The 26,899-nt window shown below is 38.0% G+C and overlaps 2 protein-coding genes across 2 annotated transcripts; both read left to right on the forward strand.

Annotated features, from left to right (window-relative positions):
- The first annotated feature begins 1,661 nt into the window (after positions 1-1,661).
- LOC140941313 (acid-sensing ion channel 1-like) lies at positions 1,662-3,422 on the forward strand. Its single transcript, XM_073390295.1, has 2 exons — positions 1,662-2,673; positions 3,257-3,422. The coding sequence occupies exons 1-2, from the start codon at positions 1,750-1,752 to the stop codon at positions 3,413-3,415; spliced, it is 1,083 nt and encodes a 360-aa protein (XP_073246396.1). The 5' UTR covers positions 1,662-1,749; the 3' UTR covers positions 3,416-3,422.
- Positions 3,423-4,749: 1,327 nt separating this feature from the next.
- Positions 4,750-12,312, forward strand: LOC140940927 (acid-sensing ion channel 2-like). The gene is made up of 5 exons (XM_073389886.1): positions 4,750-4,818; positions 6,259-6,318; positions 8,788-9,005; positions 9,863-9,954; positions 11,921-12,312. The coding sequence occupies exons 1-5, from the start codon at positions 4,750-4,752 to the stop codon at positions 12,061-12,063; spliced, it is 582 nt and encodes a 193-aa protein (XP_073245987.1). The 3' UTR covers positions 12,064-12,312.
- Positions 12,313-26,899: the final 14,587 nt, after the last annotated feature.

Raw genomic sequence — 26,899 nt, forward strand, 5'->3', positions numbered from 1 at the left:
TTTCCATTCCTCCACTATTTGCTAAAAACTGAAAATTAACAAGTTGTGTTTTACTCCTCCATCATTGACCCGAAAGGGGGTTCGTTCGAACCCCTCGAACCCCCCCTCCTACGCGCCTTGAAATATATGGAAAAGAATCATTGTACAACGAAACTCTCACTTTTTTCTTTGCAGTCTGTTTGGGTGGGGTTACATTTTTCGAAAGGTTGACTGATCCTAAGGATACACAAAAACTATATCAGGCTACTAATTAAACTAGACGTCAATACAGTATAGAGGACTAGATCTTGACGCCAAATTCCACCAAATTAATTGAACAAACTTGGCATGGACTTGATTAATTTCACACTGTTTATATGTGTTTCTATCCTTATTTTTCTTATACATTGCACAAATATTATCATAAAGAGATATGATAAAAAACCAATCGGACAACGGATTACCAAACTCAGCATTTTGAGGAAAGCAACGAATAATTTTATTTTATTTTCCATTGACGTGATCCAATAACATTACACAACGATATTTCTTCTTATATTCTGTTCTTATGTTTTTTCTCCTTGGTAATGCATCATTATCATGAGACTGAAATCAACCCAAATATTGATGAAATTGCTCATAATTAAATAAACAGGTTTTTTTGGCAAGATCATGAAGCAGCTGTCTTGGTAGTTGAACAGACAAGCAACCAACTGTGAACCTTAACGAACTGCTTCGTCGCTGACTTTCTAACAATCGTAACTTTCGGGCGACATACCAAGTTTATGTAAACTATTTAAATCAAACAGTAATCGCCTACGCAGTCAGACTTTGCCTTGAATGTTTCTGGGACAGTCGAGAAGTCTATCCATTAGTGTCTTATCAGTAAGCTCGCGCGGATTTATGCAAAATTCAGGTAAAGTAATCGATTACAGACAGTTACTTAATCGGACTGTTGCAGACATTTCAAAAGTGACAGCAGTCTTTGTTCTGAGTTAGCGTAGGTTCTGAGAGATGTCATCACTGTTGCGGGACATGTTTTAATTTTTTCACGAAGCTACGTAACAGAAAAGATTAACATTTCAACCAAAAACCATAACTGCACATGTACATGTAGTCAACAAGTTTGTTCCTTTTGCTGATAGTGGCGAATAATTCGTCTTATTTACTTTTATTTTTCTTAGCAGATCACAAAACGGGTGTTGCATAAACCTTGCACTTCATGTTTTGCATTTTATAGACTGATATCGGTAGGCTTCTTTTTAGATAGGAAGAAAATTGACTGAAACGTGGCTCATTCGAAATTTTTCTCTGGCTTAGAAAAAAAAGTTAACAGCAAAAGTGATGTTTTTTTTTATCCGAAACCTTGGACGATGTCCAATCTTTCTTTAACATTTATTGAATTTTTTCTTAAGTTGATTGGTTATCTCCTCTTAACTAAAGACGATGTTAAAACCCATAGACGATTCTTACGGATAGATTCAACTTTTTGGTTATAAATCGACAAAAATGTGGTTTCAGCCATCAGGAGTAAAAATAGTTTACTAAAAACGTAGTTGTATAGATATCTAGTTCTGAAAGAGTCAAACAGATTCCGTTTACCCCTATGAGTCTAAGAAATATCATTTTCAGTACAAATACAATTTTGAAAAGTGGATATGAGAAACAAGAAAACACCCCGTACTGAGATAACCATGATAACGACTGAATTATTTAACGTATTTATTTATAGCTGCTATTTAATCTGTTCTGATTGTTTGATTTTCAGGTATGGTAAGGAAAGTGGTTGTGACGCCCATCGATGATGGCTCCAATTCCGCGAACGAAGAAATGAAATCAGAGAATCGCGACTCCCACGAATGGACAGAATTTGCTTCCAGTACAACTCTCCACGGACTTAGACACGTCGTCCATAGAAACCATTCTCCTTTGAAGCGAGCTATTTGGCTTCTGTTTCTTTTCGCCGCTGCAAGCTTGTTCATGTTTCTTTCCGTCATCAGCTTAAGAAATTTTTTTTCTTTGCCGATCAAGACAGTATTTTCACTGGAAACACCGACTAATGGCTTGACCTTCCCTGCCGTAACCATTTGTAATTTGAACATGTTTATGCGATCTAAGATTGATGTGGCTGATGATGATGAGAGGTTTTATCAGATGGGATTAAACATTAGTGGATGCAGTGAAACTCGCAGTGTTCGCGGAAACCTCACCTGTGGCCAGGCTCTTTTGTGTGCCTATGGGTGGTTTGGACCGGCTTTGGTAAAAGGCTGCAATGGATCAACTCAAAAGAAAATAATAAATGTTCTGAATCGGTCATCAGAACGTTTGTACAATGAAGAGGAATTTCTTACCAGATATGGCCATGAAATGCGTAGCATGTTGGTCCTTTATTGCCGTTTCAAATCAAAAATCAGATGTTCTTATAAGGACTTTGTTCCGCACCTGACTCAACAAGGGCTCTGCTTCACTTTTAACTCGGGTTTAAATGACATTCCATTGCATCATACAACTTATGAAGGTGCTGATTCTGGTCTTAGCATTATACTCGATGTTCAAACCAAAGAGAGCACATTGAACGAATTCTCTACTGGTTTGAAAGTGATTGTGCACGAACAAAATACATTTATCAATCGCTATGACGGCTTCAATGTCTTACCTGGCACCCATGCGTCTGCCTTAATCAAGCTTACAAAGGTGAGTTACTGATCATGACCCGAGGGTACTCGTTGGAATTCTTGATGGGGCTGTACCTCCCGGTTCTCTAAATCCTCGCCCTATTACAGACCAAAAAATGTGATTATTTACACCCGTTTTCAGACCAGGCCTTTAAAATCCATAGGCAGAAATTATATCATCATTACTTAGTTTAGACATATTACTCTTTCTTATTTATTTGGAATGGAAACGACAAATACGTTCGCACACTCCCGTAGCTCCCTCAAAAACAGTACCTGATTCCAGACCACAGTAGGCAACATCTATACCCTTTTTCAGACGGAAACGGCCGAAACTGAAAAAATTCTCTTTGGTATAATTTTTGCTTGGTAATATTCGTTGTTCAGCATTTCGCAAAATTAAATTTAAACTGATTTTGTCGAATTTTAACTCAGTCGGGCTTTTCTGGTATAATGTTTGAAACCTGTTCAGTTCTGTGCGACATACTGAACAACTCTGTGAGGTGGATCATTATATATCATTAACTCTAATAAATGAAGGAAAGACGACCACCAATCAAAACGAGCGAAATAGCTGATATATTACTGTACCTTTTTCTTAGATCAAGAGACTTCCTTCACCCTACAAAACGAACTGCAGACAAATGAAACTTGCGGCAGTTGAAAGATACACAAAGGACGGCTGTGCATTCGAGTGTTCCTCAAACTACACCATCAAACAATGTGGATGCCGTGGTCCTGGATTTCTAGGTTTAGAATAGTTTTGATTTCTTTAATTTCTTTTTTCTAAGTCATTTTACTTCCGTTTGTAAATATGACTCAGTAATGTGAATGAAACACAGTATTGCCGGCAATATGAACTACGGGGATACAAATAGTCTTACTCAGTAAATCGACACTGTGGCTCTGGGTGTTCTAGATAACAATGTAACCTGGAAATCTAGCTCATATATCTTTAATAGCCACTAAAATGTCTAAATCTATGGGTATCATCCATAAATCTAGATTTTTTCTCTCTGCTCGCTCTCTTTGTACCTTGTATAATTCAACGATCCTTCCGTATATATATATATTATTGCAATCTAGTTTGGAGATGTGACCTACAAATCTTATCTTAAAAGGGCAGCATTCCTTTACAAGAAGTGGGCACTAAGAATATGTAGTAAGCAAATCTACTAGGTACGATGCCCATACTGGCCCCATCTTCTAGGAGCAAAAGCTCTTTTCAAGAAATGTCAAGATTTCTACTGGTTTCAATAAGGCCTTTTTATGTTTTCTTTTAAGAATTATCATTCGGGCCCTTAAAATTCAATAACCTTTCTTTTCAGTGAGCAACCAAATGCATAATTAAAGTACAAGGTTAGGTCCAACTCCCTACCTGCCCAAATCAAATCTTGCACAAATTTTGGGTCTTTTTTCCCAACAAACCGACATGGCTGAAAAACGTACTACACATGTCCGTGACATCACTTGCAATTGTTTACTTGTCTAGCCCGTGCGCTAAGTACTCGTGCAAAGTAAAATTCTTGCATCTGAGACCATTTTATCCTCAACCATCGGTTAAACTCATATTTGTGAATGCCAACGAAGGAGAAATTCTACGAATACGTTAGAAATGCAACTCATGGAAAGAAATGTTAGGTAATCTAGGGATCAATGAAAATGTTTTTGACCGTCCCGTCGAGGTTTTTCATTGTTTTGATGCATCGTCAGTAAGTTTGCAGAAAGACGACTGAGAAATGAAAAAAGAGCAATGTGCTGGAGTTTGGGCGACTTTTCTTCGATGGTATGTAAACGATTTACTTAAACATTACTTTATTCTGGTTAAGGAGTAGCAAATCTTTGTAATGTAGCCGAGCGAAAACAGTTTTTGACCGTTTCTTGGTGGCAAGAAAGCCGGCTTTGAGTGCGATGATACCATCAGACACAAGAAGTCATGAAAAAGTCGTAAACTTAGTCACAAGTTTTAGTGCGATCAAAGAAGCTTTTTCGTACATATAGCTCTATCCGGCTTACAGGCGCTGGTCGAGCTGTAGAATCAGTATTTATTCGGTTAAGTTTGTTTAAAATTTAATTTGCATCTTTAATCTTGTTAATGAATAAACTTTTAAAGTTTAAAGCTGTTGAAGTTTTGAGAAACAATCACAAGTTGGCTCAGCTCTATGTGAGTTTTCGTATTAACTATAAGTTTTCCCATTTATGACAGGTTTGAATGAAGCAGAAGAATCAAGGAATGAAGATCTAGACTTTCAAGAGAAAAATAAATGAAAGTTTATAAAGAGTCAGATTGTGCTTCTCCTTGTAAAGAGAACTTCAAGTCATTGATACTTTTACCAGCAGGCATCGACCGTATTACTTACCCATTTACTCTTCTCAACATTAATTTTGCCTGTTGTCATATACAAAAATTTATAATAGCTCTTTTGAGCTGAGCTAAGAATGAGTCATAAAGGGAAAGAAAAAAGAGTTCGAAAGTGTGTTCTTACAGTTCTTATAGTGAAACCAAGTGAGATATAACAAGAGAAATAACTAAAAGACGATCATTCAAGGAATAACAAAGATAAATAAAATGTACCTTTAATGCTGACACTGATATGATGACCGGACGATTTCTTAGAACTGATAACATGTTGATAGTCTGTACTTTCATTTCTGTTTAGGCTTGAAAATGTACACATTCGGATGAAAGAACTGTTTTCGGCTTCCTCTGTGCATCTTCTTTTGTTCATAGCAAAAAACGGAAGAAAAATTACGACGGTGGAAACGAGAATTCAATAAAGTATGAAATAATCTACCTTTAGTTTGAATGGGAGCCTTGAATATTCAGAATCCACCTTAAAAATCGCCAAAATGTGAGGATGTTTTGAAAGTCCTATGCAAACGATACTAGTTTAGATCCCAGACCTCTCCCGTATCTGTACATGCGCAGACGTTGTTCAGCTCTGTCCAACAAACCTTCAGTGTTTTAAAGTAGCCTGTGTTCAGACCCCCCCCCCCCCCACCCCCCCGCCTTCCCATCCCCCTCCACTCAGGCTATTTTAAAATAGCGAAGACAAGTGTACTAAAATGTAATAGTTCCAAATACAGTATTTTGATCATTGTTAGGTAGTTAGTTTTTTAGTCAGTTAATAAGTTAGCATCGTTTTTTTTTTCTTCTTTTTTTCTTTTTTTTTTTTTACCACGCATAATTTTTTTTTTCTAGCTGAATATATAATACATATTTTATCAGCAGACGTCAAGAGCCTATTTTTATGCAAATGCTGTTAATAAACCTTCATCATCATCATCATCATCATCATCATCATTATTATTATTATTATTATTATTATTATTATTATTATTATTATTATTATTATTATTATTATTATCTCTTTTATCGCAGTCTTTGCTGGTGTCCTTTTTGTGCATCAGCCGGGAGCAAACCATGCATCTAGAGCGTCAGTCACTCAAATGACTCAAATCAATCATTCTGTTCATACACTGAGCACCTTTCTGAGGATTCGATCCCAGCATACAGATCTTTTGAATCTCTGTCATAGTAGCTCTCTCTGATACTTTCTTGATGTTTTCTCTAATTTATCTGATTGAATTGTTTTTTTTAAAGGTCCAAAGACAGTACCGCTGTGTTCGACTCGGGACTCTGATTGTGTTACGCGATCTAAAGGTAAAAACTACAGTTCATTCTATGTTACTCGGTTACTAATAAATCCTTCAGTCTTTTTAATTGTTTTGGAAAACTACGAGACTTTCATGTATAAAATGTAACTGAGATTGACGTAAACAAATGAACACACATTATATAAACTAAGACAAAATAAAAAATAGCGCTCATAATAAAAATCCGGCCAACGACCTGCAATCAACTCTTTACTTCTGAAAAAAGCATTGGTGTTCATATAGTCACTGACCGTTCTCCTGGGACTTAAAAATCCATCCCCAGCCGACTGAAATTCCCCGTTACGGAATGTTACCATCGAAAACTGAAAACAGTTAATTGATGATTGACGTCACTCTGTCAAGAGCAAAATTGCGGAAAAGTTTATAAGCGGTCGAAAATAATGTGGCACTTTTTTTCCTCTAGTCTCGCTCGTCTAAAAATTGGACAATGCCAAACTTATCCGGGGGGCCAATCATTTTAAGCTTCTCGCAGATTTCATTAGGACAGAGTGACGTCACAGAAGTCGTTCCTTAATGCGAAAGCTTGTTTAAATTTCACTATCTTCAAGTTTAAGTTTCGCTTGAATGGAATTTTACTCAAAGGCGAAGGAAATAGTAAGCATACAAAACAAATTGACACTGTCTCGTTTGAATAAAGAAAGTGGCTAGTGTCCTTTCTACAATGACCTTGTCTTTTGAGATCTTGATATTCGCTTTCAGCAAGGGAGGATAAAGGGGACAGAGAAGGCATCCCCCATACACACCCTATTCCATAGGTAATTCGTCTCGAGTTATTTTTAAGACCACAGATCCCGAGGGGGATTAGATAACAGCCAATCACATAGCGCGAATGTGTTCCGCGTGGATGACCCACCCTCAGAGCCACGCGTCCTTCACGATATTGAAACTGAAAAAAATGGCGGAAGACGCGGAGAACGATATTGTTATTCGTTTTGTCGACGAAAACGACTAAAGCGAGATTTCTTCTACTAAAGCTGTGTCAGCGAAACGGAAATTAAAAAATAATCGCTATTCCTGTCTTGTATAGAGCTAACAGTACAGCAGGGAAATCCTTAAGACACACTGAATATTCTCTCAGGATCATTTATAATTTACAGTTTGAAGAGAGCAATTTCTGGTTTGATATTTATTCTTTTATTAGTTTTTTTTATTATTCAACAAAAACAACACTTGGCGTCGTACTTGCTTTATTGTACAAACGACCGGTTTCAATAGACCGGCGAAATTTCTCATTTTATTAAAGCAAAGAGGTTACGACAACTTCGAGTTAAACTGATTTCACGGGTTGTCAAAAAGTCCATCGATTCCCTTTTCCCAGGTGAGCGCCGACTCCTTTCGCTTCAAAATTCAGAAATGCTCTCAATCTCTTTACGCTTTCATTGCCTTTCGTCCGACCTGTTTTGCACGGCGTTTAGTCATGCGAAACCTCCACGAAACATCCACGCAGCGCGCGAGGTAACTTTATCCCGATTCTAAAAGTTACTCGAGAGAATTACCTATGGAATAGCGTGTGTATGGGGGATGCCTTCTCTTTCCTTTTTATCCTCTCTTGCTCTCAGTTAAAACCGTGACCACAGAGCAGTAATCCTTTTTTTGGGAAAAAGGTTTTTGTCATTATATGAGATAACGGAGCCAGTGTATCAAAGGATTCTACTAGCGACCACATTTGCTTCTACGATCATGGTTGATGGAGCAATTTCCTAACACCAAAAACCATGATTATGGCTCTTGCTAACACTTACTGTACTGCTTTCAAGTGTAATCAAAAGATGACGAGTGAAATTAGGGGATCATTTCTTGACTATACCTATTAATATCATGGGTGACAAATTACGTTCGTAATCGTTATTATTACTTCTGGTGGGGGGGGGGGGGGAGCGATATAAGTTAGGCAACACATGGAAAATTTTAGAGCATCAATTTGGGCTTAATAAGTTCACAATTATCTTAAATTTTCGACGAAAAACCTGTTAGATCTCTTTCCTGTCTTTAAGTTTTCTAAATCGTCTTTTAATGCGCTGGCATCTTCATTCACAACATTTTAAAACCGTAACGCCATCTTGGCGCTGAGACAAACTTTCAGATGTCAAATTATAAATTAACCGTGAAATTTCTTGCCATAATTAAAGAGTCATTTGTCACTCATGATATTAAGAAGAGTGTACTATATATTATAATAATTATAATAATAATAATAATAATAATAATAATAATAATAACAATAATAATAACAATCTTTATACAGCGAGCTTACTTCACAAAGAGGGATATTCATTGAGGCCCTGTAAAACAATAGAAAAAATAGAGGATCTTAGATAAATGAATGCGTAATAGTAATAATAAGTAAAAAGTTAAGAACTAAAAACCTATTAAATTATACAAGGTACAGGTTACAAACGTTAAAATGGCCGATAGATTAAAATATTAAAAGCTATAAAATATCTAAAATATATAGCTTATATTTTTAGTTATCAGTTGTAGAAAGTTTCGGATCTATTACACCTCTTGTTTATTTTCAGATCAGTTTAATATAACGTCATGTTCCAGCTGCAGCAACGCATGCTCCGAACTGGAATACGAACCACGTGTTTCCTATTCCAAATTCCCGGATGTTTCAATAGCTACCATTTTCCAACATTACTTTCACAGAACAGAGAGTCTCAAATATATGCAGTAAGTTGTTATTAAAAGCACCTTTATTAGAAGCCATGGATCAGTTTTTGGAAACTTCCCACCTACCCCTCCCCTAAGCCATCCTTTTGCCCAAAGTAAGGCGTAGGTGTTGATGTTAGCTTAGGGGAGGGGTAGGTGGGCAGTTTCCCACAAACCTAAATTGATTTAGGGAGTATGTGTTTATGATTTTAATATTTTACCAATTATGTATTACGATTAGAGGAAGGGTGAAAGAAGTAGCAAAATTTTAACCTCAAATGGCATAAACAAAATTAAGCGTTAAAATTCTCAAAGCCACTGCAATATTTGTCAGTCAGACTTGTATGTTATGACTTTGTGTTTTTCACTCTCCCGAGATTGTCCCTCACAGCAGTCCCGACACTTTAAAAATCAAATGCAAATTATAGCAATTAGTATAAATTGTAATCACTATCTGTCTTTTTATTGGCTAAGAGCCTACAGTAAATTTTAGAAATCAGCGCAATCTACAGTTTATTAGTTAGTTATCTGTTAGCAGCTCACTGAAAAATCTGTAGGTTGTGCGCGAAGTGCATGATTTCCAAGAGCAATGTCAAACTGTGTTCCATGCGATGCTGTGTTTATCCTTATTTTGTTTAAAACAGTGAGTAATAAAACAATTACGTATTAGATTCAGTTTTTGTGATATCCGGAATAATCAAGGTCTCAGTAAGTGTCTGATCAGTACTTTCTAACCTTGATAATTCCAGATATCACAAAAACGTCATCCACTATCAGCCCACTATCAATCCACTGATGAGACCATAAGATCATAGCAACGAACAGTTCCAAATATCGTCATAATACCCACTTATTCATCTTTTTTTCCACATTCTAAGGGAAAACTATGTGTTTCTTCAAGTGGGTTTTCAACGACTGTCCTACGAAATGAGGGAAGATGTTCCAAGCTATGGAGCCGAGAGCCTCTTTGGTGAGTAAAGTATCGAGAAAGAATTATTTCTCGATTTTGAGTTTTTTAAGGCCGTTTTTATCGTTAATTTCGAAATGAGCAGTGGCTTTACTCTTTTCAAATGTACTTGTTAATTGGAAGCTCTCCAAAATCTCCTTACTAGATGAAAATAGTGGACGGTTAATCACAGTTTTAGTACAAAAACTCTCTCTTATCCAGAACAGGTTCATTGCGATAGTTGAACAACAACGACTATCTGCATGCACTAGGCTTCGTAGCAGGCGCCGGTTATTTGAAGACGGAGCAGAGGGAGAAATTTCGCGCGCGAACGGAGGCAAAAGAGGAGGCGGGGTTCCCTGGCGTTCTAACCGAAAAAAGGAACCGACACCTGCCATGCAGGGCTTCCCATACCTAGTCAGATGAGTACCAGACACACAAAGACGAGAATTACTCTTACCACTCGGCGTAGACTGTGACTGTACTAACACCAGTGTAACAATTTTTCTAGCCTGCGTAGCAAGCGTTTCCTCGCGAGGTTCGTCTAGAAAGCTGGGACAAGAGCAAAAAAAAAATAAATGATGGGGAGGGGGAGGGGAACGAAGGAACCGCTTGCCCGCAAATCCCACGATTTTGAAAAACTGCGTTCGCCCACGAACGCAGCTTCTGATTGGCGCGGTGCGGGTAGTGTTGATTACTTAGCATTCGAAACGTCAATCAAACCAGGTATGCTTTGTTTTTGTGCGTCACAGATCTGGTCTCATTTGATTTGTGGTCGCAGATTACAAATGCTTTGGACTGATATTTATTGGAATCGTGTTTGTGCGAAGGTTTATGAGATCAGAGTCTTCAAAGTATAACTGGAGATCGAGCAGTGGAGACTAGGGAAGGCCAATTTATTGAGAATGACGGCGTGCGGATCTGACTGGAAAAAATGGACTGTTTGTTGGAGATAACATCAACATAAATCAGAACATCGGTACTCGACACTAGCTAAAGCCGCCATAGACAAGCGATTTGTCAGCTTTTTGAAATGAAAAGATTCTTTTTGTTTATTGGAAATTTAGCGGCACCTATTATAGAGAACGTTTCGACACAGGCTGAAGAGCAGCCGCTCTGCAAAACTTATACCCGGCGGAGTGAATTGTTCCGGACAAACCATTTTTGACGTGTCGACAAGGTTTCAGACGAGATAGAGCCACACAATAAAAAAAAAAGAAATTCCTCACCAATCGCTCATAGTTTTAACCTTCTTTTGTCGTAAATCTTTTTTATTACAGTTCTTGCAATCGCCTGCAACGTGTTCTATTAGAGAACAAAGTAATTTTACAAATCTGGTAATCCAGGGGTAATCTGTTCGTTATGTTTCTATTTTAACGAGCTGTCAATTTACAAATGAACCGAACCGTGAAATAGCAAGGGGCGTTTTCCAGAATCGTGGGGTTTGCAGGCAAGCGTTTCCTCTTCTCTCTCCCCCTCCCCCTTCAACCTTTTTTTGCTTCCACTCTAACTTTCGCGCAATAACTCGATTGGAAACGCTTGCTACGCAGGCTACAATTTTTCTCAACTTGTTGCGCTTCTGATTGACTAGGATTTATTTCTGTGCTTACTGACGACCTAGCTTTTTAGGAAGTATCTCGAATCCTCGTATGCATGCATATAACCCGCTTACTCAGAGTTTCGAAATGTTGATACACAGTCCTGAGAAGCTTATTATATCTTATTCTATCTAACTTCCGGCAGTGGATTCATTTCACGTGCTAGCCTGTTCCAGGCATATTCAGATAGTGGGGACGGCGCAAAAAAATAGTGAGCAGAAAAACACAGCGGGGGGGGGGGGGGGGGGCAGGTGCTGGTGAACGCCTGGAACGTACCAGGCTATTAACGCGTGTGCGAACAGACGTCCTTTCTATCTTGTTCATTATAAAACGCATAACAAAGGAAAAGAAGCTTTAACAACAAATGATCGCGTCTGTTTCTACAATTTCAGGTGAACTTGGTGGTAATATGGGCTTACTTCTTGGCTGCAGTGTACTGACCATCTGCGAGTTCTTCGACTTTTTGTGGGAATCAATTAAGTCCCGAATAAGGCGCCGTAATGAACAGAATAGTGTTTCTTCGAGCGATTTTTGACTCAAGTTGTCAGTAATATTGTTCGACCTGTAGATCTATAGAAATTAGAAATATGGACAACACATAATCACAAGAACATCATGTTTTATCCCAACGATTGTTAAATCATCACGCCCTGACTAGTTTGCAACAAGCCACAGGTAGCAAAATAAACTTTTAAGATTATCAGTAAGATTAAGATTATCCGTTTTTGTTGCTGTTGTTGTACATTATCTTTGTTGCTAGTTGATAAAAAATACCAGACGCATGTTTACTAGTTTTACTGAACCGGCCTGAGTCCCAGGGGTTCTCCCTTATTTGGCCTGAACGGGTATGCGGCGCCGAACAGAGTATGGTTTTCGGGGCATACAATTAAACTATTAATTTACGTCTCGAACAGGGTTTTTTTCTTGACGGAAGCACTGAACAGGGTGTCAACGTCGGCTCTGCGCGGTCTACATGTATGGTACAAATTAATAATAATAATAATAATAATCGATTCATTAATTTCTATTGTGCAATTATTACTTAATCAATTCAAGAAAAAATAATTAATTGTGAGTGCAAAATAAAATGAGTTAGGGTCATAAAAAAGGTCTCTTGACTAATACAGAGTAGCGAAGGATTTGAAGGCGCTTGTGACACACCCCTAACCCGAAAAACTCTAGCGAGCGATGGCGACGTCTAAACAAGTATGCTGCAAATGAATCCATCCTCAAGTGGCCCCATCTACACAATAGATTCCGGATATTTCGGAAAACGCGTATTGTTTCACACGAATCGGTTCCCCGTCCACACGAAACATAGAATCCGCCCACCTTAGGCTTAGCCTAGCCTTGCTTAGCTACATGATTCCGGAATTTTGGGGGGAATTTTAGACATCAAAAAGACTGAGTTAGAAAATCTCGGGAATTTCAGGGAAAAAATCGACCAATTCGAGAATTTTAGAGCAATTTGAACATTCACCCGACATTTTGGCAATATTTCACGTCAAAAACGTTAACAAAACGTTTTTGTTGTATTCCTACCGACGGGAGGGCTCGGTCTGCTTAAGGTGACTTGACCCAGTTTTTTTGGGGGGTACCATCCTACTTTGAAGCTCACTGGTATCCCCACCTTTACTTTTATCGTAAGTCTAACACATAGAATGGATAATATATAGATCAATCTACAATATAACATAAAATTTTTGGCGATTAGAGTAAATGTCAAGTGGTTATAACGCCACGCCCCTTTGAGGTCTGACGCGAAAATCTGCTGTTGCCGGCATTTTTTCGTGAAAATCTTTCGGTTACACATAGTGCGCATTAGTGCCTTGCGCTGAACAGAGTTTCACCAAAATCGCAAAGACCCAATTCGAGAAATTCAGCGGTTTCCAAATTTAGGTCATAATTTATGCGAAAATGATAAGCAAACTTTACACGGATTATATCTAATAAACTATGAGATTCATCCCTTTATTTTGGGCATCGTTATAACAGATGGGTCCTTGCAAGTCAGCAAAATGCTTTAGGGCCTTGTAAATGCGCGCGATTTCGAGCAAAGCAAACATATAGAAATTATAGTTTTCGCTATTTGTTGACGTTTGTCAGCGTTAAAGAGTCCTTCTCACGAAAAAAGCATTTTCTTAAAAATTCGTGGTTATTTTTCCTTCAAATTTTTTCAGGGCCACATTTGATTAACTAACTACCCGGACTCTGAATTTCATCGTCATTGAAAAACTGTGACGTCATTATCTTCTATAAGCCCAAACTTGAGTAAACATTGAAGATTTTTAGCGTTTTGGCTTCGTTTGTGCTTTGGGAGTTGTCTATTGTTTCTAGTCTGTCATTATACAGCATTCTTGTTCAGCACGTGACCACGCTTGGCTGACTTCCGAATGCTCACCGAGATATGATAATTTAGTATGAGAAAATAGAAGGGATTCCTGTCACGAGTTGGTTTAATTATTGGCTTGCATTAAACCTATGAAAAAATGATATTTTTTTACTAGTAAGTAGATTTAGTGTGTAGCACTTCTTGATTTTTTTTACAAAGGCACAAGAAGCACGAGATGGCCTTTCTCACTGTACCAAAATTATCATATCTAGATGAGCACTCGGATGTCAGCCAAGCGCGGTCATTGCACGCGTGCTGAACAAGAATGCTGTATCATGCTGCTCGTTCTCCTCTCCACGTTCCCCGTTTTAGTAACATCCTTTTGAACACTATATCTCAGCTCGATAGGGTTCTTTGTTTTGTAAAAAAGTGAAGGTTCGCTTTCAGTGAAAGCGAAACCCCAGACTCGCCTTATTGCAATAACGTTATTATAAAAAAATGCAAAAACAAATAAGCCAGACAGAAATATTTATCAGTAGACCTGGACCGTTCTAAACCTCTTATTTCACTGGTCCACTTTAAACTTCACTCCATTTTTTTCAGGGATAGGGGCATTGTTATGTGACAATCCCTATTGTTTTCCCATATAAACAAAAACAATTTCTTTCAAATAGGTGCGGGATCGCCCATATTTATTAGCCACGCATATTGCCTTTTAATGTTTGCATAATAGCCCACGTGGGATGTATTAAAATTCTAACATGACTCCAAGGCTTTAGGGTCAAAATTGCAAAATTTTCACGACTCCATTTTCTCGCAATTCCCAGATATACTATTATATCTTAGAAAAATTGGCTTCAAAACCTAGAAATTTTAAATAGAATGTATAAGTCACTGAGTGATTTGGCTGACATTTCCTTTAATGCTTCTTGCTTGCAAGCGCGCAGAGACTTAAAATTGGCGTAGATTGATCAAGTTAACTTCGAAAATAATACACCCCCGCGATGGGAGATTTGCACACTAATAGCCCACCTTCGATATAATTATCAAAATTCTAACATAACTTCGAGGTTAGGGTCAGAAATACAAATTTTTCACAACTCCATTGTCTCACCAGTCCCAGAAGAGACCTGAGCACAGAGAAAACCAAACCAAAGAAAAATGTCAGAAAGCCTCGGATTCATGTTAGAATTGTAATATCAATATCGAACGAGGGCTATTAACGAAGAGATTCGTCCATCAGAGAAGTTCACAGTCTGTTAAGAAAAATATATTCATGCTAAATCGGATTTTGAAGTTAATATAGCTGTTGCTTGCAAAGCTTATTTCCATTCCAGGAAGAAAACACACAGAAAGATAATGTTCAATGATTTTCTAAGCTTTCATTTACCAAAGCATAGCAATTGTTAATTGACGGTATGATAGCTTCAATGATTATACGTCGAGCTCACATGTGCCAAATCTAATGGAGATGAACAGGACCAATAGATTTTGCTCCTGTTGTTAAGTTCGACGTTTGTGAAACAGGCATAAAGTCTCTTCGACCAATCACTATCGCGTAATTATACTCTCTTGACTGCCAAATTATCTTCTCTGTTATTAAACAAAATCCATGATTCTGCCCCCTAATTCAGTATAACGACAGTACTTTCACGATATGCGTAAATGAAGATAAAATAAGCAATCGAAAAGCTTTCATCTTGTATCTCAGGTATTTTTATATCTTTCCATGTTCGTCGTAGTTTAGTAAATTCATGTGTAGATCAGTTTTATTTTCGGCGTTCATAAAACGAACACACGACACGTAACATCGAATATCACCTGCTCAACTGCATTCTCAGCGGCTGTGTTTTGTGTTATATTTTAATAGAAACTAAAATTTAACTTGTTGTCTCAGTGCCCTTACAAAATCCAACACTGTTTTGAATGTATTTTTAAGCTATTTTTAAAAACTGTTTTTAAGCTGTTTTGTGAAATAGGTTTTAAATGGGGGTGAAAAGTGTACTTTTAATGTATTTTTCGACTGCTTTTAAAGGTGTTTTAACCTCTTTAAACGCTATTAAAATAGAATTTTTAAAGTATTTTAAAATTCTTTTAAAATGTATAAAAAATTTCCGGCTTTTTGCAAGACTCAAAACAGGTCCAAAACAGTTTTTAAATACCTTATAAATCGGAGTAAAAACAGGATAAAAAAAGTTTCAAAAACATATTTTGATTTGCTATAGTATTTTAAAGGTGTTAAAACCTGTTTAAAACGCTACTAAAATGTTATGCTTCAATTATATTTTAATAGCTGGCTTAATCGGTTTCGAAAATTAGTAAAATACTCGTATTTGCAAATACAATAAAAATACTTTGAAAATAGTATTAAAATACCACAGATGAAGAAAAGCAATAGCACGCATATATTATGAAAATACATCAAAAATAGGATGCAAAAATGCAAAAACAGTGTAACATTGTAAGAAAATAGCCTTAGAGTTGTCTGAAAACAGTACAAAAATCGGTCGAAAGAGCATAAAAACAGTACAAAAACAGGATGGAAATACCATTTAAATTCATGAAATAAAATAAATACAAAACCGTCGAAAATTACCCTCAAAAAACAAGATTTACCTCTGCGAAATCTCTCCACACAGTCCTAGGCTAGGATTTCACGAGATTATCTCTTAGCCGATTACTTTAAGTTGATTTCCCTAAGAATTCTCGGAAAATTCTTATGGAATTTTTCAGAAATGCTCAAATCAATCTTTAGCCTGTGTACAGACTCCCTCCCCTCAATAAAAATCGGAGGGGAGGGGGGGGGGGGGTCTGTACACAGGCTATCAATCTTCGGCTTCAAACGGGTATAGCGTTACTGACGTTACCGGTAAATAATAATCTACATACATGTAACTTACATTGCTTATTATATTCACGGCTTTACTCAAATATCATCAGACGCTTGCAGGCTACGCCTGAACATTAATTACTGGCTGATAAAGAACAACATAAGAATAACACCATCAAATTTACGCGAGAATGAAAGAGGCCGGTGACGTGACGATCATTCATACAAAACAGCGAGGCTGAGCAAGGAATCCTGTAAAACGAAAATTGCCGTACAGGCGGGAGTATATAAATGTTTACTGCCCTTCATTTGTTTCTCATATGGCGTATATTTAAGCGTCTTAGTAACATGTTATGCATATAGAGGGAACATTGCATATAATACTCACAAGACTTTTGGAAGACCCCGTGCATCGCCTGAACCACAGATAGCAGTCGCTGAGGAGTCATACCCATTTTTGATTCGTGATAAAAGCAACATCTACGTGTTCAGACAATCCGCAGAGTTGAAGTGTACTTTTGTAAGATCGTTACAAACAGTAAAATCAAGCGCACGATAGTGTGCACGATAGTGCCCATGTGTGAGCTGTGACAGTAGCTAATTGTCTTTGAACCAATCGGAAGCGAGTAAGATGCACGCGAGGAAATTTACATAATTTAAGATTCATTGTTCGCGAAGCGGGAGTCTTCCGGACGTTTATGTTCGATTTTATATATCCCCATAATTCATATTTATTCTCTGGTATTCCTCAGATAAATGTTGCAGCTGATAAGAATAAAATTAACAACCCTGTCCTGCTTTGAAACATTTACCTACGTGTATTTTTACGTACTCACGCTAAAAAACCAGTCTCCGATCCGCAAACAAAAATAATTTGTAAACAAACCTTACGTACTGATCTCTCTGTTTACCCTATATAAACTTAGAAATACCTGCAAATAGCTCCTGACCGGTGATCAAAACACACAGTATAGGATGAGGTAAACGTTTTGCTTAAAATGCCAGCTAAATGCGCGCTATAATAAAATAGGCCATGCCACGCGGTCGGGTAGCGCGGTGAACACTCTGCATGAACACTTTAGCTCAGTCTGATTGATACCAGCTGAAAATCGTAACAATGTTTGAAAGCAATTCTTAGCGCTTCATCATAAAACGCTTTCATTGCAATAGTAGCCAAATAACGTATAAGTATAAAGATTATTCTAAAAGAACAACTTTAAAAAAAGGCATAAACAGGAGCCCATCACTATGGCATAAATTTCAACTGCTTATCAGCAAATAAAAAAATTCCTTCCGAGTCGTTGCTTCGGGTGTTCAAAACAAGCGCTATCGATTCAACAGATAAAGAAACCAGATGTTAAACGGAACATTCAGGGAACATTTTATTTTTAAAAGTTCAATTCTTAAAAATCTACGCTCATACAGAAAAGATACAAGGAACATTCCCAGTGAAATACATCAGTAAAGATCGCGCGGCCTGTTGTCAGTACTTTCTGCTATACAACTACGGATCGGAGTCGTAAATCGAATGCCTGTTAAAACGTTTCATGTTCGATGGATTGTTTCCTCAAACCTCACACGACTTCCTGTACAATAAAAGATTGCTCGGTTTTCTCCTTCTGATTCCAGACACTCGATAAATTAAATTGTTGCAGACAATCGGAAGTCATGTCGCAGATAACCTTCACTCGCGTCCCATTAGTAGTCCACGGCTGTATCGAGGAAACCCTTTTTAATTCTCTTTACATATTTATCGTTTAATAAATATCCGTCAAAGGTAGATCGTTGACTGGAGAACCTTAATAATACACAGAAACGAAAGCCAGATGACCACATTAAAGGCCACATTTCATCCGTTTGTAGAAACGCTGACAACAACGAACTTGGCTTCGTACGGTACTCCTCAATGACTTCGAATTTTCTCGATAATACTTGCACAAAAAAACAAAAATGGCGTTTAAAACTTCCCAAATGGACCAAATAGCTCTTGACCACTGTTATTATGGATTTCTCGGGCGTCTGAGGGTCGATGGAAGAGGATTTCTTCACCTAACGCCAATCTTGAAAAACTGTTCGCCAGAACAGAAATCAAGTTGCCGGGTTCAGTCACAGGCGGCCCAAACTCACGTTGCGAGAAAAGGTTGTAATGTAATTTACATAACATAGGGGACGCGCCGGTGTCGCATTACAGGCGACCGTTGAAAATATAAGAGACTCTGTATGAGAAATATATTACTGAGATCTGCGAACGCTAAATAACGCTAAACCTTACTTTTTCTTAAATGAAATGAATAAAAAAGTCTTAACTGCATCCTATTCCACTGCGTTTTGGTGTCTGTTTGTCGTTTTACTGTTTTTTTGGCTTTATTGCGTAGACTTTTTTGACTTTTTTCCGTTGACCGCGTGCATCCGGTTCTCGGCCCGCGGCTTTGGCTGTTTGTGAAAAATTTCTATATGAAATTAAAATGCGATTTTAATAAGCTTCTTTTTAAAAAAAACTTATGGAATATCCCGTAACTGCATTAATTGAATCACGGCTAAAATCTAGGCGGCGATTTTCGCAGAGAGCTTGCAGGTAATGAACATTGAGGAACGGATTGATCCTTTATCGGCACACTGTCACAGTTTACCCTGGGTTCCAGAGGATATTTTTTCAGTGTCGATAAGAAAAAAATATCCTCTGCAACCCAGGGTAGTCACAGTTACGTGTTGTCAGTCAAAGCTAAAATCTATTCCTAATTTTCTTCTCTTTTATCAATTTCTTTTTGATTTGCTGGGAGATTTAATTTTTCGGTCAGCTTCGAACTTTGCTGAGAGAAGAATCCGGTCCACAATATGTGACAGCTTGTTTTGAGTCATTTATGAGTTCGTGACATGATGAAGGCTTAAAATTTAACTTTGTGCAATTGTTACTTTTATAGTCTGAGTATAAGTATCCCAAAATACATCACAATATTGCACCTCAATAGTAATAAGTAATAAGCACCCTATTATTAAGTATTTAAAATAAGGTGAGCATTTCATGTCTTTAAGAAGACTTTAAATAGTTTAAGTATAATCTGTTTTTATAGTCAGTGTGGTGTGCCCAAAATACAATTCAAATAGACCTCAAAACAGTGTTTAAGTACCCTATTTAAAAGTATTTAAAATGCAGTCAGTAGTTAAGGTCTTACAACATATTTCAAATAGTCTAGTTGAACGCTTTTTGTAACTTTCTGAGTGGATGCGTCTCAAAATACATTTTAGATACAACTCAAAACAGTGTTAAAGTACCCTATTTAAAAGTATTTAAAATATAGTCGCTTTTAAGCCCTTAAAACATATTTCAAATAGTCTACTTGAACTCTGTTTGTAACAGTAGGGAACTTAAGAACTTGGGAAAAGACTGGAACGAGGACGTCAGTTTCGGCGGGAAAAAGGAAAGTTAAGATGCAGTCGGTCGGTAGGTCGATGACGACGACACTGAATGTAAACACAGATGTAAAACTGTGATGTTCGTTCGTTCACAACAACGTTTTTCGCAATGGCGTCTTTCAAAACAATGCAAGATCTTATTTGTTCAAGCCGTACGTTTAATTTCATTGACGATGAAAATTTTTTTGTGTTGTCTGACCTTTTCGAGTGGAAATACACCTACTTTCCGTACGAAATTATTCAACTTTCAACTTGAATGAGATGACCGACTCCGAGTGTCTGTCAGAGTCTAGATTTCGAAAAAGAGACATTCTGATGTGATAGCTGTTTTCCATATAAAGTTTATTTCCTCTATATTAAAGGTATTTGATTTGCCTTACCTAAATACGTACAAATAAATTTATCACAATTCACTTACGAGTTCGCTCGCTCGGCCTCCTCAGCTGTTGTCATTCCTCAAAGTAAAATCATTTCATTAGTCGAATTTTCAATCAACATCGCTTGTTAGGAGAAAAAAGGAACCATACCTGGATTTAGGAGGACAAGAAAATGCGAAGGCCTTCAAAAATCGCTTAAAACAGTGGATTTATACCTGCCGAAGGTTGTGGATTGCAGGACGACGTGATTCTACTTTGTTTGGCGACGTCGACGACACCACGACGACGCAATTTACTGGTCGCGCTTGCGCAGTGCAGTGTAACTCACTTCCGGTCGTCGTCGACCAAGCCGTCGTCGTGGTTCTTAAGTTCCCTAGTGTTAGTGGTTCTATGCCCAAAATAAAATACAGGAAAACAGTGTTCAAATACTGAAAATACATTTTAAATACTTTAAAATCAGTTTCAAAATACATATGCTTGGTAAGGGTGGTTTTAAATCAAATGGATATTTAGGTCTAGACATTCAACAACTGCGTACTAATAAACTTCTTTCTAACAGTGGATATGTTAACGCCTGAAGGTCCTACTAAAAAAAATATTACGATTATGATCCTCAAATTCGGTGTCAGGCACGACATCCAATTCGCAAGTGAAAAATACAGCCATAATACACAAAATAACAAAATATAGTGAACGATTAAGAGGATGCACTTCAGTAAGTGGTGTCCATAACCGAGGGCTGATAAAACACAAGAAAATCTTGAAAAATTTTGCACAATTTGCATCACACTCCTGTTTAGTACATTTCTTTGCCGCCAGGTGTTACTGCACGACTTCAACTTTAGGAGAATTCGCCTAAATTTGAAAAGTATATGAGTTGGTATAATTGCGATAAGGACTCAGAAATTAATATGAGGTGACTTCTTAAGCGTCGTTTTCCCCGCTATCGCAGTCGTGGTATCTTTAACTCTCTACTTGCATATTTGACACCTGGCGGTAAAAATCACTTCCGGCTCCCACCGCTCCCATAGTCATTGTTTAAAGTCCCTAATAGATTTAAAGAGACACAAAGGTATTTTTGTGCCCAGCACCTCTCTCCCCCGCAAAAGCTCTGCTGGGTATTCCTATAAAAATAGCAATGATCGAAAAAGTAGGAAGAGCGCGGGGGACGACGACGACGTGCCCCGCACGCTCTCTTTTTCTTTCTCCACAGCCTCCCCACAATACAAAGAGGCCTCAGTGGAAGAGAGAGGCTCAGCACGGAAAAAGTGCGGTAAACTCAAACCAGATAGCCCTGGATACGTTTTAGTAAAAGCAGAGTACATTCTTATGTTATCTTTGCCGTTTAAAATCTATCTGGCTGTCTTTCCGGTTTGGGTTGAATTACATTATTTAAGGTTCGCAAACAAAATGACGCCATGACAGATACAATAACTTAATTTATTGTTGATGTTGTTGTTATTATTATTATTTCCATCCAGATTAAGTGAAGAGGACTTGTATATCCTTCAAAATGTCCGATCCACCTCATGTTGCCATAACAATGGCAAACTCCATATTTATTATCACCTGCACTGTGGGGAACAGTCTCGTATGCGCCGTAGTGCTAAGAAATCGAGACATGAGGTACAGAAACCAGTTCAAATTATTCTGTATTCATATAGCTATTTTTGGCTGAGTCCAACATTCGATGGATTACAGTAAAAGCCTGCAACCAAAAACCTAGTTTTCAAGAACCTGTTAGGCTAAAATTTGCCAGTTAGGCCCCCTCTATACAAGAACCTGTTTACTCTAAAACTTGAAACAGAGGTTCCACTAAAAGCTCAACGTATTTTTTTCTTCAGAAAATAAGAAAAACCTAACTAGCCATTTATGTAAGAACCTGTTCAGGCAAACTTGAGAATGCACAGTGGGTGATGCAGGTTCTTAGTTACGGATTTAACTGTAGTATTTGTATTTGTATTTGTATTTTATTTTTACTCCATCCTATAATACATTAGTAGTACAATAATACAATAGTTGTGCAATATAAATTGGTACAAAGTTGCTTAAACTACGTGTACATAATAATAATAATAAAAGAAGAAAGTTAGAATGGAGAAGGGCACATTATAGTGAAACTAATCATGGCCCTTTAACAAGATTGACTTTATTCGTTTGTAGTTTTGTAGGAAATCGTTGTGTAAAGTGCGTTCAAGAAACATTTCAGGGGAGAGTTGGATTTTTAAGCAAAGGTCGCTGTATGAACTGTTTTTTTTTTGGCCGTAGTGGAGGTTGTGCGCCTGCCTTTGATTAAGCTCGAAATAACTATTTATTTGCCACATTGCGATGAAAAACTAAAATGGAACACGCTCCAACTAAAAACAGAAACAAGAGCGGTAAGAAAATAGATAGGTCTAATTTATTAGCAAAAAACAACTTTAACTGTCCACGTTCAGCACATTTTTTTGTACATTTCTGTACTACGCTTTATGGAGGACGTTAACAAGCGACGACGAAGTTTCCTTTCTGTCATAAACTTTCTGAACTTGAATATGAGTAGTGCAGGGCGCACCGGTTACTCCCCTTTTTTGCGCAGGAATACATTAACTAGGTGACGTCATAGGCTATTGTCTTGATCTCATGAATAAAATGCGCAGGAATCTCATTAACTTGCGGTGGAATCTCATTAAGTATATCCAGTTTGACGGGTTTATCAATGCTGTCATGTTCTATTTTTATTTTGTGGCGGTCATGGGTGGTATAACCGGTTTGACAGGTTTTAGTTATTTTCGGAAGATGATGCCATATGTATTCCGGGGTACTATGATGTCATAGTTGTTTTGATTGGTTGACCGGAATTAGAAAGACGCTCACTGGCTGTCTCGTTTGACGAAGCATTCTGGTTGGTTGCCGTATTTTTTTATTGTTTGAACGGCATAAAAGCCTGCTAACTGCCTTCCCGCATACTAATTTGGATTTCCTGCATACTAATTAAGTGTCTTCCTCCATAGATAATGAAGTGGATAGGTTTACTAATGAGCATCACTCTACTACAATAGGAACAATAGGCTCGCCTAGACTTGCCCGGGCTCTTTTAACCCTGATTGGCTCATGTAGAATCTATTCTGTCTTCCTAATAAGGCGGGCTCTCCGTTTAACATATTACTCTTGCAATCGCTTTGCTAAGGAAAAAGTCTTACTATCACCAATATTTTTTTTAAACATTGCTCCAAACATGCAAGTCAAATCGGGTTGTAAATTTGTCTGACTATTACAGAACTGTTTTCTCCTTTCTATCTCGAGGAAATGAAAAACTATTGAAGTCTTGTCATTTTCACGCACGGTTAATCAGTTAATTATGCGAGTTCACAAGCCCAAAGTTGAATACAAATTAGCTCTACAGGAAGGACCCAAGGGAGAGAATCTTGACGTATTATCATAAAACAAATAACTTAACAAGGATCAATTAAAACACGCGACTCATAATTGCTAGCAATAAAACCACAAGAGAGATACCGTTTTGAAAACTTTATTAAAAGTCAATAACAAAAAGAGTCAAATACACAGCGATTTGAAAGGAAAAGGAATGAAAATTAATCCTTTGACTGACTATAACAAATCAGTTTTTTCCGTCCTATTTCGAAAAATAATGAATAATCCTTCCGTGTCTACACAATTTTCCTATGGCCTCGAAGCCAAGAGTTCGACTTTCTTTGTTTCTTGCGCTTTGTCTTGTTCTTTGTAGTCGGCCTTTTAGCTTTTGCTTCAAAAGAGACTTCATTTCTCTGTGATCTTGACAGTTCGCAGTACACCGTTTCTTGTGTCTGTACTGGATTGTGATAGTGATTTTTTCCGGAATTATCCGCTTCACTTTCGTAAACGACGACTTTAACTTTAGGTTGCAGTTTCGCCTCTTGTAAACACTGTCTTCGCTGTATGTGGTCTAACTGATGAACATTCGCGAGATGGTTAGCTAATCTGACAAGGTACTTCGCCCCACAGGATGAAATAGGACAGTTTTTGTCAAGATCACAGAGAAATGAAGTCTCTTTTGAAGCAATGCCGTTCAAACAATAAAAAATACGGCAACCAACCAGAATGCTTCGTCAAACGAGACAGCCAGTAAGCGTCTTTCTAATTCCGGTCAACCAATCAAAACAACTATGACATCATAGTACCCCGGAATACATATGACATCATCTTTCGAAAATAACTAAAACCTGTCAACCGGTTATACCAACCATGACCGCCACAAGACAAACATAAAACATGACATCATTGATAAACCCGTCAAACTGGATATACTTAATGAGATTCCACCGCAAGTTAATGAGATTCCTGCGCATTTTATTCATGAGATCAAGACAATAGCCTATGACGTCACCTAGTTAATGTATTCCTGCGCACTTTAATGAGATTCCTGCGCAAAAAAAAGGAGTAACCGGTGCGCCCTATACTACTAATATGGAGTTCTTGGGGTCATTCTACTCTACATTTGACATGGCAAGTTAGCTAGAAAAATCGGGATGAAGGCTGAAAAAAACGCGAATTCTTATTTAAAGCGAGGTTTTCGCCGCCTTGGCTGTCGGATATTAGGGAGTTTACGCAACGACGACGGCGACCGCTAAGAAAACGTCACTTAAAAAGTGAATTTGCGCTGCCTCAAACTTAACTGCGCTTATTCCATCTATAGTTTAATTCGTCAAATGGTGGCAAATTATTTTGGAGTTGAATTCTAAAGGACTGCATCAAAGTTCAGGAAAAGAAAAAGAAAGTTGTTGTCTTTTGTTCCGGTCCTCGACAAAACGTGAAATTAGGCAGCTTCACGTTTTTTGTCTTGCAACGACGGCAGGAAAATGTACAAAAAAGCGTGATGCCCTTGCAAAGTTGTTGTTTTGCTTGTCTTAACCTATTGCTTTTTTGCCGTTCTCGTTGCCGTCGCCGTCGTTGTTGCGTAAACTCCCTATTAGGGGCGTTTATACGAGAGAAAAGCCCCGGCTTACTCTAACCGCGGCTTACATAAGACGCGAAAGAAACCATTTACATGTATACGAGTACGGCTTACGTAAGATGGGAACTGCTCTTGTAAATGGTTCAGATCTTAGTTCGCGGCAAGACCGGTCCATTGATGACGTAGTTTGTTTTTGTGCCTCGGGTAATTTGCAACAATGGCTCGAGCGACGAAAATGCGAAACGATTGGCCTTGGTCAGGAAAATCGCCATATTTTACACTGTCCTTTTCATTTCAAATTAGTTTTTTAGGTTTAGATTTAGCGAAACAACAACTCTGCACGTGCATCACTGCACGATTGACGAAGTTAAAATGCCTAATTTCACGTTTTATAGAGGACGTAAATACAAGACAACGACTTTCTTTTTCTTTTCTCGAACTGCGATACGGTCTTTGAACAAGATGGATATAATCGCTACAAAGTTTTCAGCAGCACGACTTCACTTTTTAAGTGATGTTCTTGTAACCGTCGCCGTCGTTGTTGCTTATAAGCTTTCACGGGACTTTTCTGATCTTTTCTGGAGATAAGTCAAGCGCGAAATTTCTCAGGGTCCAAAGTACACTTCCCAGATCTGGAAGTCTGCTGTGATTAGTGTTCGTTTTTTTCCGTTCAAATCAGCAGACGTTAGTGGGGCAGGAACGCGTGACGAACCCCTAAGAACGTCTGCGTGGAAGGCTACTGCAACGCGCGTGTCACAAACATGAAGATCTTGGATATAATAGCGCTGCGCACAGATGACGTCACAAAAACGTGACTCCCACCGAGACTAAGACAAACATTGGCCATCTCTTCTGGAGGTCGCAAGAACGCTTTATGGAAGCGCACAGTTTGTGATCAGTTCTGCTCGCCGTTTTAGCGTTTTTAGGAGCGTTCTAGTTTCGAAATTTGAGGAACTCCCAGGAGAATATAATGTAGAACAAATCAAAACATTGCCCGTGATTCGAGATTCGAATACACTCAAGCTCGGGGGAATTCATCAACTACAAGACCAAACCTGTTTTAGAATTGCTTGGCGTTTACGAACAAACACCAAATGTTTCAGGGAGGTTTCGATGATAATTTTTCTGGATATCCTGAAAACTGACTCAGTCAGTGCGTCACGCCGGTGAGGTGTTGAAAACAATGAGAATTCACAAAATGCCCAAGGTTGACGATTGAGTCTACCTCAAGCCAAGGGAAATGTTTGAAATTGTTGAGATTTCTAAAGAAGCATTTTATGCTTTTAGAAGAATTAAATCGGAGAATTCGTGAAAATGGAATAAATTTAACACTGTCATGTATCTACCTCTTCCAACACATTTCCCGGCTGCCTGATCACTGCCACAAAACACAGCGTACTTCGCTTTCTTTCCGTATTTCTCTCATTTATTTAGTGACTCAGACCAATTTTTCCTGGGATCCTTAAGTCCCTCTCACATTCTTCC

This window comes from Porites lutea, chromosome 6 (assembly GCF_958299795.1).
Source record: "Porites lutea chromosome 6, jaPorLute2.1, whole genome shotgun sequence".
Lineage (NCBI taxonomy): Eukaryota > Metazoa > Cnidaria > Anthozoa > Scleractinia > Poritidae > Porites > Porites lutea.

Coding starts and splice junctions, on each gene's coding strand:
- LOC140941313 (XM_073390295.1), top strand. CDS start 1,750: ATGGTAAGGAAAGTGGTTGTGACGCCCATCGATGATGGCTCCAATTCC. Junction 2,674..3,256: donor CCTTAATCAAGCTTACAAAG/GTGAGTTACTGA, acceptor CCTTTTTCTTAG/ATCAAGAGACTTCCTTCACC.
- LOC140940927 (XM_073389886.1), top strand. CDS start 4,750: ATGAATAAACTTTTAAAGTTTAAAGCTGTTGAAGTTTTGAGAAACAAT. Junction 4,819..6,258: donor ACAAGTTGGCTCAGCTCTAT/GTGAGTTTTCGT, acceptor TTTTTTTTAAAG/GTCCAAAGACAGTACCGCTG. Junction 9,955..11,920: donor TGGAGCCGAGAGCCTCTTTG/GTGAGTAAAGTA, acceptor CTACAATTTCAG/GTGAACTTGGTGGTAATATG.